Source organism: Lepidothrix coronata, unplaced genomic scaffold, assembly GCF_001604755.1.
Source record: "Lepidothrix coronata isolate B3197 unplaced genomic scaffold, Lepidothrix_coronata-1.0 Scaffold150, whole genome shotgun sequence".
Lineage (NCBI taxonomy): Eukaryota > Metazoa > Chordata > Aves > Passeriformes > Pipridae > Lepidothrix > Lepidothrix coronata.
Window position 1 is genome coordinate 150,794 of NW_016690330.1, and position 18,898 is coordinate 169,691.

At 41.8% G+C, this 18,898-nt stretch overlaps 1 protein-coding gene across 1 annotated transcript; it reads right to left on the reverse strand.

The window, feature by feature from the left end:
- Positions 1–484: 484 nt before the first annotated feature.
- On the reverse strand, positions 485–18,548 carry KLF5 (Kruppel like factor 5). The gene is made up of 4 exons (XM_017828644.1): positions 18,330–18,548; positions 15,587–16,448; positions 14,432–14,491; positions 485–2,446 (listed from the first exon to the last, which is right to left on the reverse strand). The coding sequence occupies exons 1-4, from the start codon at positions 18,546–18,548 to the stop codon at positions 2,268–2,270; spliced, it is 1,320 nt and encodes a 439-aa protein (XP_017684133.1). The 3' UTR covers positions 485–2,267.
- Positions 18,549–18,898: the final 350 nt, after the last annotated feature.

Sequence of the window (18,898 nt, forward strand, 5' to 3'; positions counted from 1 at the left end):
GAAAAATACCAAAAAGGAGATACTGCTGTGGCAGGCATTGTATAGTGTTGTTATGGGACCTTCCTGCCTTTCTAGGGCATGAAAGCACCTTTCTGGGGAGAAACGTCTTTTGGGCATCACTGCTGATGAGCGTGAATAGGTTTTAACCATTTTGAAAGTGGGAAAGAATTTGTATACCTCTATACACCCAACCTTCGATTTCCAATCATGCTACTGTAGATGGACAATTGCAATCGTTTTCAGGCAACCATACGCTTCCTTTAAAGTTCAGATGGCAGAAAAGCACCATCCTTTATCCCTTCACATTTATTATTTTCATCAGGGCAGGAGGCAGAAGTGCCAGGTATTTTCCAAAGGGGCAGCCCCTCCTATGCAGAACAGACACTCTTTGCTTAATATTGCCATGATTTCCAGCTCCCACTGGAAAAACACAGAACTTTCATTGTCGGGAGCTAGAGAGAGCACATGCACGCACACACACACACATTAGGCACTTTGTTTTATTTTGCAAAAAAAAAAAAAAAGAGTCTTTATATATAAACCATTTCATTCTCTCTCAAAACATTCTACAACTATACAGCTGTTTGCTCCATCATTTGCATAGGAAATACCACAATACAAAAATAAGGTAAGGGGGAGGCAAAAGAAGCAAAACAGCAACCAATTTATGCATGTGTTTCCACGTATAAACATTTGAAGCCTTACAAAATTATTTACATCATTTGTCAACTATTTACATTAAGAGCAACATTTCTAACTATAACAAACAAAACTATAATTTATCAAGTATATGTAAAATTGTCTTAAAAAAAAGAGTCTATCATATACCACAAATAAATAAAAACAAATAACGATTTTAACAAAGCAGGGTTTCCTGCAAGACCCTTTTTTGGTATTTTGATTGTCTATTCTAGGCTTTGGTTGACAGCTTAATATTACGGCTTGTGAAGTTCAGACACTTACTATTTTGTTTGGTTTTCTCCTGTTGTCTGGCCAAATCCTACCTGGTCTAACCTCATCTTTGGCCCTTCATCTACTATTTCAAGGCTGAGCACGGTGGATCAAAGTCATTGTTAGCAAAAAAGGGCACCATTTCTTTCACTTCAGTGGAGTTTCAGCTACTTTTGTCAGCAGTAAATTTTCCCCTGCGTGTCAATCTGAACAGTGGATTAACTAAACTGCACTGTAATTTTAAACAAAACTACTGTATCCTTTACCTCCTAGTAAATTACATGCAATATCCACATAAAACTAGATCATACTGGTGCTGAACCAGCTTAACATGTCTGTGTATGGAAACTGCATCCTAAATCCTTCTTTTTAAAGAGATACTAAGTTTAGCTTATAGTAAGAGGTTTAACATTCTGTGTTCATTTTGACTATCCCCGTTATTTCAGCTTCCGACATTGACTTTACAGTTCATTCTGCATGTTTTGCCCTTTTAAGCAATTTGAAAACAAAATCCCGCTTTGAATATTCAGTGCACACCATTGAGTTAACAGGTACAAAACATCTGAAAGGCTTAGCTCAGTTCTCTTAAGAAAAATGAAGCTAAGTTGGTTCTGTTTTGAGAGGTATATAAGTAACTTTTTTTCATAAATGTGCCATGTTATCAAATGTAAAACAACTGCTTTTTTCAGATGTTTCTTAGAAAACTTTTGTAATAAACCTAAAAAAGCTGATCTGCATATTTACAAAATCTTTGTCATAGCAAACATGCAACACACAGAACAAAGTATTTTGTTCTATGGCTGTTTATGAATTTTTCTATGTATTTTATATCCACAGAACGGCTTAACATTAAAAAAAAAAAAACAACACAAAACACATGTACTTAATATGTCCAGTAAAAACCTGACAGATTACAGTTTATGGCTTTTCCACTGTGTGCATTCATCTGCATCCTCTCATTAATTTGTTTACCAAACACTGTCACCATAATGACAGTGCTTTTGTCAAAACACCGCAAGAGGAAAAAATATGTATGAAGCTGCAATGTGTTGAGATATAATACTTGTAAAGAGATGAACCTGCTGACTAAAGCCATATACATTATGAAAGCAAACAAATGACCAAACACTCCGGTATTGTGATACAGTGTCTTCCCTTTTCCCGCATAAATATACAAAATATACATTTCCAGTTTCTTTTGAGATTTCTTTTAAATGGATAACCCATACTCAAAAATTAAACTAATTTCAGTTGTATGTCGAGAGTCAATAGGAAATTGCATAGATACAAAACAGCCTCAATGACAAGTCCAGGTTTTAGTTCTGATGCCTCTTCATGTGGAGAGCCAGGTGATCGGAGCGGGAGAAGCTGCGATTGCAGACGGCGCACTGGAAGGGCTTTGCCCCCGTGTGCTTCCTGTAGTGGCGCGTTAGTTCATCCGAGCGAGCGAATCTCCAGTCGCAGCCTTCCCATGTGCACTTGTATGGTTTCTCACCTGAAAGAGAGCACAGAGAAGCAAAACTGTCAGCCATCACTCTTTAGCAAAGAAAACCGATGAGCGATCACATCGAATAGCACTGCTCTTCCATCTGAAGAAACAAATGACAAACAAGGAGCTGATGCCTCCTAGTTATTTCCAGCTCTATTCATCAGGCCCCAAACAAGCAGCCCCTTTGTTTTTTTCAGCAAATTTTGTTCTTGAAAGAGTGATTTAATACCTCAGTAAAATTTAAGAAACTTCCAAATACAAATTAGAGACAGCTATGGTACAGAAATGCAGAGTTAGGAAGCCTCTATGAGACTGAAATATATTCCTTTACACTCACTTCACTATGACAGGGAGTAGGAAAAAAAGGAAGCCTCACGTGGCAATCTAGCCAAGTTTGTAACTTATGCTTGCACCTTTGAAAAATGGGTAAGTTATACAGAGCTTTTTTAAGAGGTCTGAAATGGGAAGGAAGACTTCTACGAAGATTCTTTGTAGTGTGCAGATCTGTTCAAGAGCTTCTGATGTGTGAAGAAAGGGGCACCGTGTGATACAAACACAATGAGGATAGTATTTTCTAAAATGTAACAAGCAATAAAAACTTGTGGTATCCTGCTTGAGACTAGCTATATATAGGTGAAGGCACCTTCAAGTTCAAAGCACCCATTTTCAGAATGAAATGTCTACAATAAGGTGCTTAAATAGCCATATTTTAGAGGTGGAAAGTGCCTGCTGTTTCTAGCAGTCTGTACTGATGTAGGGGAGCACGGCATCTCTGAAAACTTGCTGTGTTACCGCAACTCTGAGTGCAACTTCAAATTATCCACCTAGTCTTGAATACACTGGTCCAAGCACCTCAAATGTTTGCATTCATCCATTTTAGAACTATAAACACAGTATTTTAAGCATGCCTACAATTTACAGGTGTTTGTTGAAATGGGAGAAATAAAAATTCATAAAGCCATGATGACTTCTGTGGCAGTAGCTTCATCTGGAGCAGAAATACACCCAAGCCGAGCATTCCAAAAAGGCCTTTCTAACCTCTTCTACCTCTCCATTGGTCTCAGACCTTTACCCTCACAGTCTCAGTCCTACTGCACTGTTGAGTGTCTCCTGCTTTTCCATTTTTTACCATCACACAAGCATGTGGAAAAAAGAGAGAAGCCCACATCCTGCAATCTGTTTATTCTGCATAAGCTATGCAGGTAACACCATCTGAGAAACTCCAAAACATTACTTCAAAAGCCCTTATTTATCATGCAGATGAAATTATGAAAATGTTTTTGTCTGGGAGTTTCTACTGCTTCTTCTGATCAACTAGAAACTTTTCATCTCCTACTGAGTGCAGAACCAGCCCTTTGCTCACAAGGGGGATGTGGCTTCAAGTTAGCAGGGTCACAACCATAACCAGACCTCTGCAAGAAAAACTAACCACCCAACCACCTCTTTGCAAAAACAGTAACTAGGGTTTATTGAAATCATGGTGAAAATGTAACATCCCTTAAGAACAACAAGAGCCTGGCATCACCTCTCACAGAATTTATAATTACTTGGTGGATCGCAAAGCAGAACACAAATGATCATAGATTTCTGTCACAGCTGAATTTACTCTGAGTAAATTCTGATGCTGATTGAAGACCGAATGCTCTATCATATAGGATTGTTTTTTGCTCTGTGCAACACATACTGTAGGCTAAAACACAGATTTCATTCAAACCCAGTGTGTAAAGCTTTTGTAACACCAGAGAAGCCAGATAACACATTTGGTCTTCACAGTAGAATGACAGGAAAGGTCCCTCTTCAGTGAGGGACCTTTTGCACTATATACATTGATGTATTTTAACTGGGTTATTAAGGGTGTCTGTAAAAGACTGTTGCTGATCAATAGGCACAGCACCTGGGAGATCTGCGAACACTTTGCTTTAAAACACACATGCACATATGGAGGTTACACAAAAGCATTACTCCTGCATTTGAAGCATCTTAACTTAAAGCCAGTGTATTTATTTATTTTTCTCATTTCTTTCTCTTTTCTCCCTACTAGGTTTAAACTCTTCTTTAAAAGTCTTCACTTAAAACTGCCAACTTTATACTTGATGCTGAACTCCTAGTCTTGTGATCCTGCCCCCCCTCACTGCCCAGGGAGAGCATATACATAGTTAGGTCTCTATCTACTCCAAATGTTTGCTCTTACATTTTGCAGAATTACACAAGGAATGACAGAAAAGGTAAAGAGGGCAGGAAAATAGCACTAGTTAATGAAAGCCTAGAAATATCCAGACCAGATCGGAATGGGGACCCGGAGATTAAAATCTGTTTCCAAGCATCAAGGAGATATGAAGTACATGCAACTTTCACCAAGTGTTGGACTACACTGCATTGAAAAAGCAGCCTCAAAGTTGTCTTGTGTAGGTGGTACCTGACCCTGTTAGAGTACAAACAGAAAAAGAAGCTGTCCTCCATTAAAACTTTTCCTTATGTGTGAGCAGTGTCAGCAGTGATACGAAGGCTCCTGGCACACGAACTGCCAGCAGCTGGGGCAGCAGTGAACCCTGTACCTTGCTGGGTGCAACAGCGTCCAAACCAACGCCGAGTCCAGCAACCAGAACGTCCATCAAACTCCAGGGCACTCAACTTCGTAGAGACACTATCTCGACACTTACCGCACTGTCACGGTCACTTCGGCGCCAGCCACCGCCAGAATCCTCCTGGGCAACAGCGTTGCTCAGGGGAAAAGCTACACGCAGAATAGCACCGCTCCTCCCTGCCGGCAGACTGCTGCAGACCTGAGCTAAACCAAGCACTGCTCAGGGATGCATGAACAGAGGGGAACAAGCTGCTGCCTTACACAGATTGTTTTAACAGTGTTACTTTTATGTACTGGAAATTAAGGTCAGAATGCTGCTTTTAACCCCTGCTTTGGCCAACAGTGAGAACTGGAAAATGTATTTTTAGTGCCAGTGTAGAGGCCCAGACTATTTTGAATAAATCCTAGGAGTAAAATACTGAATATCTATGTTTGTAACGCTAGTTTCCGTTGGAAAGTTCTATTTAAGAACTGACTCAATTTCAAATGTTTTCCTTTTGGGCAAGGAGGAAGCAGGGGTAAGAAAAAGTAGGTGGAGATTATTTTCACTCTTTTAGAGCAAGCAGAAGAACAACTATCTGGTAGTATTTTCTCTCTCTCAACCTATACACATGCTTTTTGTCACTTAGCAGAAATAAGAATTTGGTTTAAGTTCCTGCAAGAGAGGGAAAAAGCACCTCACATTACATATTTTCTGAAGTGATCCTACTTCTTTGCTATGCTGACTTTAAAGCTCTGAGAAATCTGGGTTGAAGATTTATTTTTTAAAAAAGCAGGTATATACAACAAGGGACACTGAACCCTTTATCCACTGTTTTCGTTGGCTACATAGTAATGTAAGATTTGTTTACTTTAATGATTGTGAGAAATACAGTAGCAGTAAAGTTTTAGAAATATTTGGTTTTCCTCCAGCAATTTAGGGCTTCTATAGGGTGTTAAACCAAGAATGCCACTGGTCATCAAATATGAAGGCAGTACGGCTTGGTTTTCTGGAACACGATCGCGGTATCAAACAGATATTTCACTGTAAAAGCAAGAAAACAGCTAACTCCTCCACTTCAGGGGAGCTTCCATGGGATTTGTTAGAATGTCAACACTGTTCAACTAAAACACCATGAAGGAAGCTGGTACCGATTTCCAGCCAAATAGCACACTCCAACCCTTTCTTCCCTAGCCAGAAATATTATACGCAGCACTTCTGGGAAACAGAACTGCTTTCCTTTAAATTAGACTTCAACGGGATAGGGATTTCATAAGTTTAATTGGATTTCGGCATAACCTACATCCAGTATCACTGATTTAAAATATTTTGCTAGGCTTATACATCACAAAATATATCTTTAAGTTCTTGAGCTCTTAATACGTATCCACTCTCCAGTGTAAAAAAAAATACATTTGTGGAGCATGAGAAAGAGACTTGTACTTGCGCACAGAAATTTTAATCTCTAATGTTTAGTTTGGAAGCTCTTTTACAGAAAGCACCTACCAAGAGATAAGGGAGCTTAACCTGAAAGGAGACTATTTTGCTTGCAATGTGCCCGTTACAAAAAATTATTTACAATGTTATGAGATTGCAAGGATGTCAAAAAGATATGTAGATATCCACATATAACATGCTAACCTAACCAGTCACTTCAACAGATAAAATTTCCTCAAGGTAGATCCCAAGGTTTGGGTTTCTTATCAATACCACAGGAGAGTGGTCTGGACCAGTAAACACACTGTGTTGCCTCTTCTCCCTTTAATTTATCTTCTTGTGATTTAGCCATGTCAAAATGCACCAACTGCTTTCCAAACACTAATTGTAGTCGCTGGCAGTGACACTCATGGCCATGCTCATTTGGGTAAGGCACAGTGCCACCAGTGCGGGGGTGACGGTCATTTTGAAGACACCCTCTATCTTCAACATGCAGCCTCTATGCAAGAACATGTTTCTGTTTAAAATTCTGTTTGGAAAAAACAAGTCACTGAAAGCTTCCATTATTGATGAATTTCCCTATTAAGAAGAAAATAAACTTCCTTATTTCACTGAAGAGATTTATGACTTTATTTCTGCAATTCACTGCTAGGATGGCTTTCTTTAAATATAAAGCTGTAAACAGCAAGGGCTGGATTTTCAAACCTAAAGTTAGGTAACTCTATTGGTATGCAGAAATCCAAATACAGGTATTACACCAGGCAACGCCTGCAACTTCACTTGTTTGCTATCAGAAATTTTTGTCAGAACAGCAAGTTTGGAGCTTCCTTGACAAATAAAAAGTAGCATGCTTTTCAAAGACTCCAAAAAGACAACATCTGATTACATCTTGTAAGAAAGTATAAAGACGCCCTCCGCCAGTCTTTCCATTTTAATATTACTCGTGTTTATTATGGAACTATTTCTAGTGGCAAGCGTCTGGCCTTAAAAAATTTTCAGGTAGGTATGATAAAAAAGTGGCAGACACAGCAGAAGTTTCCGCACCATAACTGCACCAGTTATGTACATAACCTTTATCATGTTCAGTTTCAAACCAGATTATTAAATATATTTATGTTGTCTCAAAGCTTTCCAGTGAATTTGTTTTCAAATTTTTCACATGTTAACATCAGTCGTCTTAATTCCCTGACATGCTATAGCCTTAAATTTTTAGAAAAAAAATAAGAACAAACAAAATTTTTTTTCTATTTTAGTTTGCTTGAAATAGTGTTTCTCTAGATCACAGCACCACAGTTTTAAACTCTGGTCTCTTCCAGGCTGACTGGACCGGAAAGTAGTTACTTGGGTGTATGCCTACACTCGTTCAGATGTGTTTTGCTCCCAGTGTTTAGTTAAAATCAGACCTTCCTTCTGCCATTGACCAAGTGCTGCAGTCGTCATTAAAAGCAGCTTCTTGGTTTGTACTTGGGTTGTGGGGTTTTTTTTTTGAAAAAGAACAGAAAGCTGAAGTTTCAAAACAAATAATCCCTTGGGTATTTAAAAGCTCTTTAGTGCACTAAAATTCTCAGTTGTCCAAGAGGCCTGGCAGCACGAAAGGTATGTCCAGCTTATTTTGTGAGTGACAAAACAAATTTAGTCTTTGAAACATCCATCCCATCAATGATATGAATGAGCAGCATATGCTGCACATTTTAAAATGTGGTAAAGCCACTACCTAGTATATACCTAGTATAGTAATGGCTGGAGTGGGACCATTAGGTACTACTTCACAATGAAACAGCATTTTGAGGAATTTTTTAACAGAGAGCTATTGAGCCCTTGAAGTCTGATCACTAATAAATCAGGCATGGACAGGAATAAAAGATAACTGAGTGGTGAGCAAAGAGGACTGAAAAGAAACTGTGCATCATCTACTTTCTGACCAGAGAGGAATTACCTTCGCAGGGCTCCCATCACTTCTTGAAGCACATTTATTTTGGTAAGTGTTGTCTTATGCAGCTCAAGGATTACTGGGGAATCTTGACTGGCCTGTGCAATGGTTTATTTTCTTTCTGGTATAACATTCTGTCTTAACAGAGGTGGTCTCTCTTCAAAGAGATATGCAAACAAAGAGGAAAGGAATTTTTTTAAAGTAGGTTTATAAGAAATCCCTGCCATCTGGGGTGCATGGCTGTGTCTATGCATTTCCTAAGAACACATTTCCTAACCTATGCCTGTGGTACAAGAACAGCTCTTTAGCTCTCTCACCAGTAACACTGGCTTTTGTGCAGTCAGATAAGAGGTGCTCTTAAAATGGAATTTATTAAACATGTACTGTAGACTTCCAGATATCCATCTACTGTATGCACACAGACACACAAAAAAAAAATTAAAAATTAAAGCAAAGCACAAAAGCTATTTTAACTCAAAGCGAAGCACTGTACACTTGCCAAAATCAAAGGTTTTAATATGTCCTTAATCAGAGTTGTTAGAGATCACTGAATATAAATAATGCAGCCTGACAGGACAGGAATGCTGCTACTAAGATACTCAGACTAAACTAGGACATTACTCAAATGTTTCTAATCTTTCACCAATGGGAGGTGCAGGTCATCTAACAAACAACAAGCAACACACTACTCCGGCTGGAAGCAGGAGTCAATCATCCCAGTCAAGCTCAGAAATTAATTACAATAAGGAATGTCTGATCAAATAATGGAAAGTTTTAATCACTGGCAATTGCTGTGAATCTTGGGACTATATTAGCCTATGGAGGGCGGTCTCAAAATGAACTATATTTAAAGTCAGTCTCTTAGGTCAACAGTTTCCTTATCAGGAATCAAATATCTTGGAACTGAAGTTTAATCCTCTCAGGGAGCAATTGACAGAAACAACAGTTTTTTTAAGCTTTCATGCTTAGAGGGACTTTCTAGGCTTTTAATCAAAAAGAAAATATTAGGCTTTTCTTTTCGGTATCTAAAATCTGAATACCCCTCACCTGACACCTTAGAATTTAATTCCTGATTCGTAAAAATTGTATGCTGATGTGAATGATCAGTAATATTTAATTAGAATATAGTTTTAGGTTGCTAAAATTTCCCCTTCTTTTGAGCAACACATTCTAACACTTCTCATTTAGCTTCTGACTACAGATAAAGAACCAGATCAATTAATCCCAAGGTCTGCAATTGTTCACAAAGTGTTTGAAAAAAAAAATGCATTATTTTCCCTTAAACTGTGGTTTGCACAGGAAAATAATGTACTTCCATTTCTCACACAGGCAACTAATGGATTTAGAAGAATTCATAAATAAAAGATGCTAACATACTCTTCTGCACTGTCTAGCAACACTGCACTTTAATGCACTTTGTCAACAGTTTTATTTAACTCTCTTCCACTTCTCCTTATGGTCTCTATCAATGATGGTATTTACTGACAGCTCCTTAAAGTATAATCTGTGCAACTGACTCATCTAACAGGTCAAAGAAGTGGGGTCTGCACAGAAATATTACTTAGTATCTGTTTTCATGATGCAAAGATTTTTCCAGGATGAGGTTTGCTATATGCACAGACGGCTGCAACCATGAGCAAAGCAGACTCTTTTGGGGCCTCCATTCCTCATTTGTGCTCCCTGAGTGAAATCCCTCACTGGAGTCTCAGGATGATTTGAGTTGATACATGTTTTCACAAGGTGCTTTTCTTCCACCAGGAGTCAAACTACTACCTATTTTCCCTTCTCAACAACAGGCATCCTGAATTCCTGGGCAATTCTATATGGTACCACCTTTAACAAGTGTCCCTAAAGAGCACCAAGTCCTAGGGACTGCTCAAGTCCACTACACACAACTGGTTCTAATTCTGTTGCACCATCAGTCTAATTTTGGATCTATCGAGGCAGAAATCTAAAATAAAATAAAACGTTTAACACCTTGAAGAACTGCACAAGTCAGCAGCTGTTCCATGCCTATATAAACATTTGAAATAACTAGGGACAGTGGAAGCATTTTGAGTGCATCTCATTTAGAGAAATGCCATTTCTCTGGAGTTATCTCGGCTTCCACTTCCCATCACTAAATCCAAACTAGATCTATAGATAGAGATGAAATAGTTCTGCAGTTAATGCTAGAAACTATTAATGGCAAGCCCATCATGTGACCAGAGAACATGCCTGTACAAAGACTCTGTATACAGAAAACCAATATGAAGCTGGAAAATGTCCGCAATGTGCGTGCCTTGATGTGTTCAAAACAATGACAGATTTTCCTCTAAAAAACATAAGCAATTCTGAAGCGTGCAGCTGTTCACAGAAATAATAATTAAAAAAACCCTGGAGCCAGCAGTTCTGCAGTGTTGCAGGTAGGGTATTCCAGGTACCCACATATCAAACACTTAATTTCCACAATCCAATCTTTAACATATAAAGAAATCTAAAAGGGTAAGTCACAGGGCCACTGTTGCTAAATGATTACGTGATACATATATTTATATACTCAGATGCCAGAAAAGGAACTGAATGAAGTTTATCTGCAATACGCAAGTAACTGCTTTTCATTGATATTTGGCAGGGTTTTTAAGTTGGACATATAGCTGTTATGCCAAAGGTTTAAGGTGGTTTTACTGCCGAACAGCCTGCGATAAATGCACAACTCCCTCACACATTTTATACCATAGTTGCACAATGCCGGGCATAAAAAGAAACTTGTTCCACGACGAACAGGTAAAGTTATTTTAAAAGGAAGTGTTTTAAGGTATTACGATGTACCAGACACCTGCATGGAAATGGATAAAAAGCGTTACGCATCTTTTCAACATTTGAATCTTTGTTCATATTCTGGTTTGGGGTTACCAGTTTTGAACTAAAATCTACTTCATCATTTACAAATGCTAAAGCATTACATAGAGAAAGAAAAATGTGTGCCTGCCTCTGCAACTGGTACAAATACTTAGCTCTTAATGGGAATACTGGATTCCTAATCAACAGCAAGAGTCCAGAGTAATTGCATTAAATCAGCATAACTATATTAGCTTATACCACCTGACTTGGTGTAAGATAAACACCTTGGGAACACTTAAGAAGAAAAATGTATGGGATTTTCCTCTTGCCCATTTCCTACAGTTTTATTTAAATGTACCTCACAAAGTCTGACAGCGTGTTCATATCCCAACTGAAAAAGAAAAGACTACAGTCTACATTCCACCTATCAAAAATAACATTTCCCTTAGCTTTGTTCTCAAAGAACGTCTACTAAATCCAGGGAAAAACTTTCAGAAGGGAAAGGCTGCTAAATAAATACCGTGAAAAGGCTGAGATTTTCCAATACAAAAGGAAAACCATAAGGTCTGTCTTGACTTTTAATGGCAGACAACCTTTGCTGCAGGCTCTTTTATTTTAAGATGACAGATTGCTGAGAAGGGTGGGGACTGGTTGGGATGAGAAAGAGACTGCAGCCAATTTTAAAAGGTATTGTTAAGAAACTAAGAATAAGGAGAGAACAACTTCAGTGGTCCATGATTACTAAAGAACGGGTTTAGCCAGATAAACAGGTCTGCTATCCCTGAAGGGATTTGAAAGAATATCACACACAACTTTATTAAAATGGATTACGTGACATTTGCTTTAGACTTTGAAGGTAAAAGCTTCACAAAAGTCCTTTAAAAAAAATTTAAACTAAAAAAATCAAAACTTATTAGTGCTGTATGAATTCACAGTTCAGGGGGATGGGATGCAGAGAGGCACACTCCCTAATTTAGCCCTCTTTGCATTGAGTCCTTTGGAAATCAATAGCGAGATTCCCTAGCACTCCTGGGGGAGCTGAGCAACTTCTCAGGTTTCCCTGAGTTTGCACCCCTTTACTTTAACATTCATTAATCGATTTAATGCTAAGTCAGAGATCTGGCTCTTAATACACACTTCAACCATATGTTAAGGCAGAGATCAGAATCAGTGCTGAAAATCTTCAATTATGAAGTGAATATTCAAGAGAGTTAAACTAATCCATACTCTGAAATATTGCAGGTAACAGGATACGGACTCACATTCTTGCATGTAATGCATGCTTTAGACAGTTTATCCCTTCATTCACCTCCCCAGAAGACCCTTTGTATTACAGACCTGCTTAAATTCACTAGATTTTTATCTAAAACAACATTCTTGTTTTCATGAATACATCAGTTCCTTTGACCTTTGCACATCTATCCACATTTCTAGGTAAAAAAGTGAAGGCAACAATAAACATTAGTGACCCTAAGCAATATATGTTAGCAACGTGGGATGTATTTCTATGCACACACGTATTAACTTTGTAAACCCTAACGTCGTTACTACTCAAGGTGTAAAAAAGATATAAATTGATTTAAAAAAGAAGAAGTGTTCATTTCAAATGCTGATGTAATGGCAATTTTTAGACTAAAGCTTTGCTTTTATTTCTCTTTCTAGCTATTATATAATAGTAAATGAGATATTTAAAACTGGTATTTAGTTCCTGGCTGAAGTGCGTAAGTGGAAATTGCACGCTCTTAAATTTACAGATTATTTATTAAAAGGGGTTTCTACTCTCCAACAGTACTCACATTTACATCCTCATGAAAATATTCCTTTCTTACTAAACTTACTGCTAATGAGTGATTACATATAAAAAGTATTTTTAATAGCGTTTGTGTTCAGTCTGTTACTAATGCAAAGCAATAATCTTTGTACAGCTGCTTTCGATTTTTCACTGTGACTGCAACACAGGTAACTTTCATTTATCAAAAAAAAATTTCCTTAGTAACGTTTAGCCTAGAGATACTCAATTTCTTTACGATAATCTAACGATCCATTCTAAATAGCTGCTGAACAGAAAGCCTTGTTTCCATAGAGATAGTGAAACATTTTGTTAGATCACATCTCACGACAAGTTTTGTTTTGACTTCTGGTTTAAACTTACTCCTTACTTGAATGGCACAGGCATCGCACTGACAGCCTGCTTCAATAACAAAGTTGCTTGAACTGTGATTTGTGTTTTGCTCTGATTCAACGTCCATGCATAAAAAACACCAGGCTCATACTCGGTTTTAAAAACAGGAGCTGCAGCCCTCTCATTTGATTTGATACTTTTCACTGATTTAGCATGAACAGTTCTGTTCTAAGATCCTGGCAAAGAGCGGTACTAGCTTCCGATGTCCTAGTGGTGAGTTTTTCTCCCCGTTTCCCTCTTTCCTTCTTCTCCCCGCCTCAGCAGGTGAATGCTTAGGAAGAGCACCTAGGGCAATTCCACCTCCCAACCACTGTCCTCTGCGTGAACGGCTCCTGCACCTACACACAAGCAAAACCATCCCCAGCTCCACTCCATGCGGGCCCGAGAACGAGGACTGTCTCTGCAGCTGCAGGTGGAGTTTGATCAAGGTACAAAAAACAAGTGTGACTCACTGACACTTTTAATTGTTTCCACTTTAATGTCATTCACTGACAAAAAAAAAAAAAGAAATTATGTTGTTGCTTTTTTAAAATAAGTATGTAGAACTACTTGTCTTTCAAAAAAAATAATAAAACACACTTAATGCCAAGGACGAAGTAAATGGACATTATCTTGGGAGTTTTCATGATGTTTCTGAAAAATTCTAAGATTAAAGAATTCTAAAAGGTCAAAGAGAAAAACCCAAACCAGAAAATTCCATCTACTTAGATAAATCTTTAAAAGAATACGTTTACTATGCTTAATTCATTATTCAAGGGGGAAAAGGTCTATTTTTTAACACGTTAATGGCATTTTAGATTGAAAAGACAAGTTTCCATCTGCTTTATTCTCAGCTATTGTGAGTTCTGTATTATAAAAGGTTTAACAAAACTGCATTAATAAAAGCAATTTTCCTTTTCATTAACCAATCCCTAAATATTTCTTAACTGAACTGCCAGTTTGTACCTACACCACCCTAGAGAAAACAGGGAGGAGATGGCAGACCAAACATGCTTGCTTTCGCAGAAAATGTCAGCCATGAACGAACAAGAGACAGTAAGAGAGTGAATACATACCTGTGTGAGTTCTCAGGTGTGCTTTTAAGTGAGAAGACTTTGTATAAACTTTTGTGCAGCCTAAACCAAAACAAAAAAGCAGAGAGGCTTCAGTAGGGAGAAGAGGAACACTTCACATTACATTTAAACTTCCTCAGTCAGTGTTGGGGTACTATCTGGACACATTTAAGTTTACTACTTTCTGGCATCATCTTTGTCATTTAGAAGTAAAATTTTACATAGAAAGCTCCTAGGGATATGCTGCTTTACATAGACAAAACATGTATGTTTCTGGCAGAGCTGCTACAATCTATGTACAGTAACACCTGCTACGTAAACTAACAACTCAGCAAGGGGCTTCATCTTTTAAAAATTTCCCAGAGGACTTGATCAAGCCAGACTCGGTGTCACTGTCACCCGGGGCTCAGCGTAACTCTTCCACCGAGCACTTATCACACTGCACACCGAATGGGTGCTACACCACCCAGAGTTATGTTGCTCAGGGGGAAGAGCAACCACGAGCAGCAATTTCTCTCTGCACTACAACGAGTGTGAACATCTTGTATCTGGGATTACGTACTACGTGGAGGTACAGTTTACAGTCAGGTCCCTCTTCCCCTTCAGTGTAAGAGAAGGAGAGGCTGAAGACAATCTACCTGTGGGCAATTTTCAGAGATGGTTTTAATGGATTTTTGAGGGCAGCTGAATCTCCTGTTCGTAACAGGGAAGATATGGCCACGGCCTCAGCTGCTAGGAGCCGAAATGATTCTTTCGGTGCCAGAAGATTCAAACTGAGCTGTACTGCGTTGGACAAACTGAGCCTCTGCTCCACCACAGGTACTGGAAGCAGGAGCTGCATAGTCACACTGACTTACATTAGCAAAGGCCATAATTTTTAATTTTCTATAGAGTAAAAATTTTGTAACATGGTAAAATGAACTCAGTTGTTTAAGAGAACAACAAATGACATGAAGAAAACAGTATATATTATTTAAAGAATGTGAAAATGTCCCATTTGAAATAAAACAACAAAGAAGAGAAATTCTACTTTGACAAGAAACTATTTGGTTCTCCCTAGGTGTAGACGACAGCTAAAGAAAAACCACTTATACCTCATCCATGATTATTCACACTCTTTATTGTAAGGGCTGGGATTTTCTGGCATAGATTGCTTACCAGGATAGTCACAGTAGTGGATACGTCTTTTCTCCAAATCTGGGTTACTTCTCCTGTTGTATCTGACCGGTTGGATGTTCTGGGGGGTAATGGGCAGAGTCGCTGGTAAGTTTGGATTGTGAATCGCCAGCTTAGAAGCTATAGTTGCGGCATATGATGGAGGGGGGGTTAAATTCTGCAGCATCTCTGCTTGTCTGTCTGGACTTCCAGGTTCTGAGCTTGGGGGCGAAGGAGGGAAGTAAGTGGCCTGCTGCTGCAGAAACTGGTTTGGCATGGTATAGCTACAGGGGGGGATACCCTGGAACTGTTTCATTGCAGTCTGTGGAACAGCCGAGGAGAGCGTGTTAAGGCCCGCCATGGCAGATGGCATGGAGACATTGTTTAGGGAGTCCATCACGGCTGCCTGAGTAGTAGTGTTGGGCATATCTAAATCCGGTGAGCTCAAGAGCTGATACAGTTGGCCTTGCTGGGGTGTGACAGAAAGATGAACATCTGGAGTTGGAAGCTCCTGCTTGATGAAAATGTTGTTCACATCAGGAGTTTGGTGGGAGCTGAAGATGCTGGTAAATTCGGGGAGGGCCTGAGTGGGAGTAGGGGCAGGGGCAGTAGTTTCGTTCTGGTGACTGAAGATGGTGACCGGCTCTGTCTTGATGTGGGTTACACAGGGTCGCTGAGATTTGTACAGGCCAGTTCTCAGATGGCTAATGTCGGGGAGGAAGACGTTCATGTTGATGCTGTAAGGCAACCCTTCGCTGTCAGTGAAAAACTGGTCTACAACCGAGGCACTGTCTCTCTTATGTTCGGGGATGACAGGAACAGGCGGGAGCTGAGGTGCCAAGTATTTCTCCATTTCACATCTTGTCTACAAAGACAAAACAGACCATAATCCACATGATTTGTTACCAACCAAGAAAGATGATGGCATGCAAGTCATGTGAGGCTTTGCAAATAAAAGGCAATACTCTTCAGCCAGCCGCAAGACACCTACAGAAGAAGTTATGAACGCTCACACTAATAAGAACCTGTCTTTTATAATCACACGCTGATCAACGTCATCAAGGACAAGGAGATAAAGTCATGGCATAAGTCATTCACACATTAAGATCGATCTGATGTTTCAGCATACACAAACTTTCCATCTTTTATGCCTACAAGATAGTGCGAGGCACAGAAGTGACAGGCGCTGTGCCTAATCTGCAGATCTCCTGCTATGGAATTCACTGCTCGAGCAGGGTGACTGCCTATCTGTTTCACCCGCTTTTCTTTGAAATGCTAACTCTAAAAGCCACATCCTCAGCTGGCTATTTGAATGCTAATACTTCAAATAACGCTTATATATACGTATATATATTTCTACACTTCCAGGATTTTTCATCCATAAAAGAACAGTATTTGATTAGAAATACGACACCAAAGTGTGAAGTTATTAATAATATTGAATAACAAGAAGAGGGGTTGACTGCATCAGAGTACTCTTTGTGTAAAGTGTCTCCAGGACTACACTTAAATCAGTAATAATCTGTGCAGTGTATAATTGGCTAATAGCATGATAAACATGTCCCGATCCATGCCTCAGTCCTCGGAGAGCTCTTTAATTACTGGAAAATCATTCTCTTAGCGCAGTGGTGCGAGGGAATCCGTGGGTGGCTGGAGCCCTATACATTACTGGTGTACAGTCATCGGCAAAACATTTATCACGCACTCTCCAATGGGCAAATGCTACATTCCCCCCTGCCCTGTCAAGAGAGCGCTCATACCAGACCCGTTTAGCACCCCGCAAGAGAAAGCAGCTGACAAACAGCAACTCTGCCCGAAAGCGGATTTTAGGACCTTTCTTCAAAGACCCCCAGTAAACACCACAAACAAACGGAGCCGCCTTCCCGACTCTTTGATCTGGATCTGCCTCGACATGCCAGACTACTTTTTCTAGCTCTTGTTTACGAGCCGAGGGTAGCTCGCTTTGAAGCCGTGAGTTATTTACTCGCTGGGGAAGACACCACCGAAACGCAGCGCCCGATAGCCCGCTGCGGCACTGGGGGCTCCCGCCGGCCCGGAGAGCGCGGGCGTCCCACAGGGGCGCGGGGAGCCGCCCCTGGAACGGGCACCGTCCGCGGGCTGGAGCCCGGCTGCGACTGGCGTCTTCCCGCTTTTAGCTGCTCCAGCTGTTTGCCTGTGGATCCGCTCCCAAACAGCCTCCTGGGATAGTCAGAAAATCCCGGGAAGTCCCCCCTTACCCCGTGTGTCGTGTGCTCTCGCCCGTCCCCCCCCCCCCTTTCCGAACATGACTCCCTGCGTGGGCGAGGAGGACAGGCGGCCGCTCTAATTCTGCCGCCGGGCAAGTGCGAAGGCAGCAGCTGTAGCTTTCAACACAGCCGCGGGGGCAGCCCCGCTCCCCCCGTCCGCCGCGGGACGGCCCGCGGAGCCCGCGCCCCGCCTCGGCCCCGGCCGCCGCGCACAGCTCCGCCGGCGGGAACGCGGGAGCGCTCCCGCTCCGCACGGGCAGCGAGGCCGCTCCCCCGCACACGCATACACACACGCACACATACACATACACACACCCCGCCGCTGCCGCCGCAGCCCCGCACCACAGTGTCCGCCGCCCTCGCCCCGCGGCCCGGCCCCACCCAGTCCCACCCGCCCCCTCCGCAGCGGTCGCTCCCACCCGGGCGAGGCGCGATGGCCGGCGGGCTGTGCGGGGACCCAGCGCCCACCGGCGGGCTGGGAGGGGGTGCCCGCAGCCTACCTGAACCATCTCCTCCGCCGGCAGGGTCGCGCCGCCGCCCCCGCCGCCCCCAGGGTGCTGCTGCGGCTGCTGGGGCGGCGGCTGCTGCTTCAGGTCCTCCCCGGGGAAGATCGCTGCCTCCCGGGCGCCTAGCACGGGCTTGAGCTGCGCGAATACCGGCTCCTCGGGCTGCTGCACGGGCCCCAGGCGGGCACTCATGGTCAGCACCCTGGTGGCCATGAGGCTGGCGGCGGGTGCGGCGCGGACGGTCTGCCCGCCCCGGCACAGAGCGATTGACCCGCGGGCGGCTCCGGGCGGGCGGACGGGCGGCGGCTGCTCGTGCGCTCAGTGCCCAGGAGCCCCAGCCCAGAGCGCATCCACTCCGCTGTCGTCAATGCCTCCCCCTGTACCTGGCCACGGGTATCTACCCGGTGACACACGCCCGCCTCTATTTCACCCTACTCCACCCCCGGCCCCCCCTACACCCCACCCAGACCGGCGAAGGGGGCCGGCCCTGCCGCCCGCCCTGCCTACGGGGAGCGCGGGCAGCTCCTCCCCGCCGCCCGGCCCGGCCCGATCCGGCCCTGCCC

Excerpts from the sequence above, each read along its gene's own strand:
- KLF5 (XM_017828644.1), bottom strand. The coding sequence starts at position 18,548 with ATGGCCACCAGGGTGCTGACCATGAGTGCCCGCCTGGGGCCCGTGCAG. Across the intron at positions 14,492-15,586 it reads CCACTACTGTGACTATCCTG|GCTGCACAAAAGTTTATACA; the intron begins GTAAGCAATCTA and ends GTTTTGGTTTAG. Across the intron at positions 2,447-14,431 it reads ACACCTGAGAACTCACACAG|GTGAGAAACCATACAAGTGC; the intron begins GTATGTATTCAC and ends GCTCTCTTTCAG.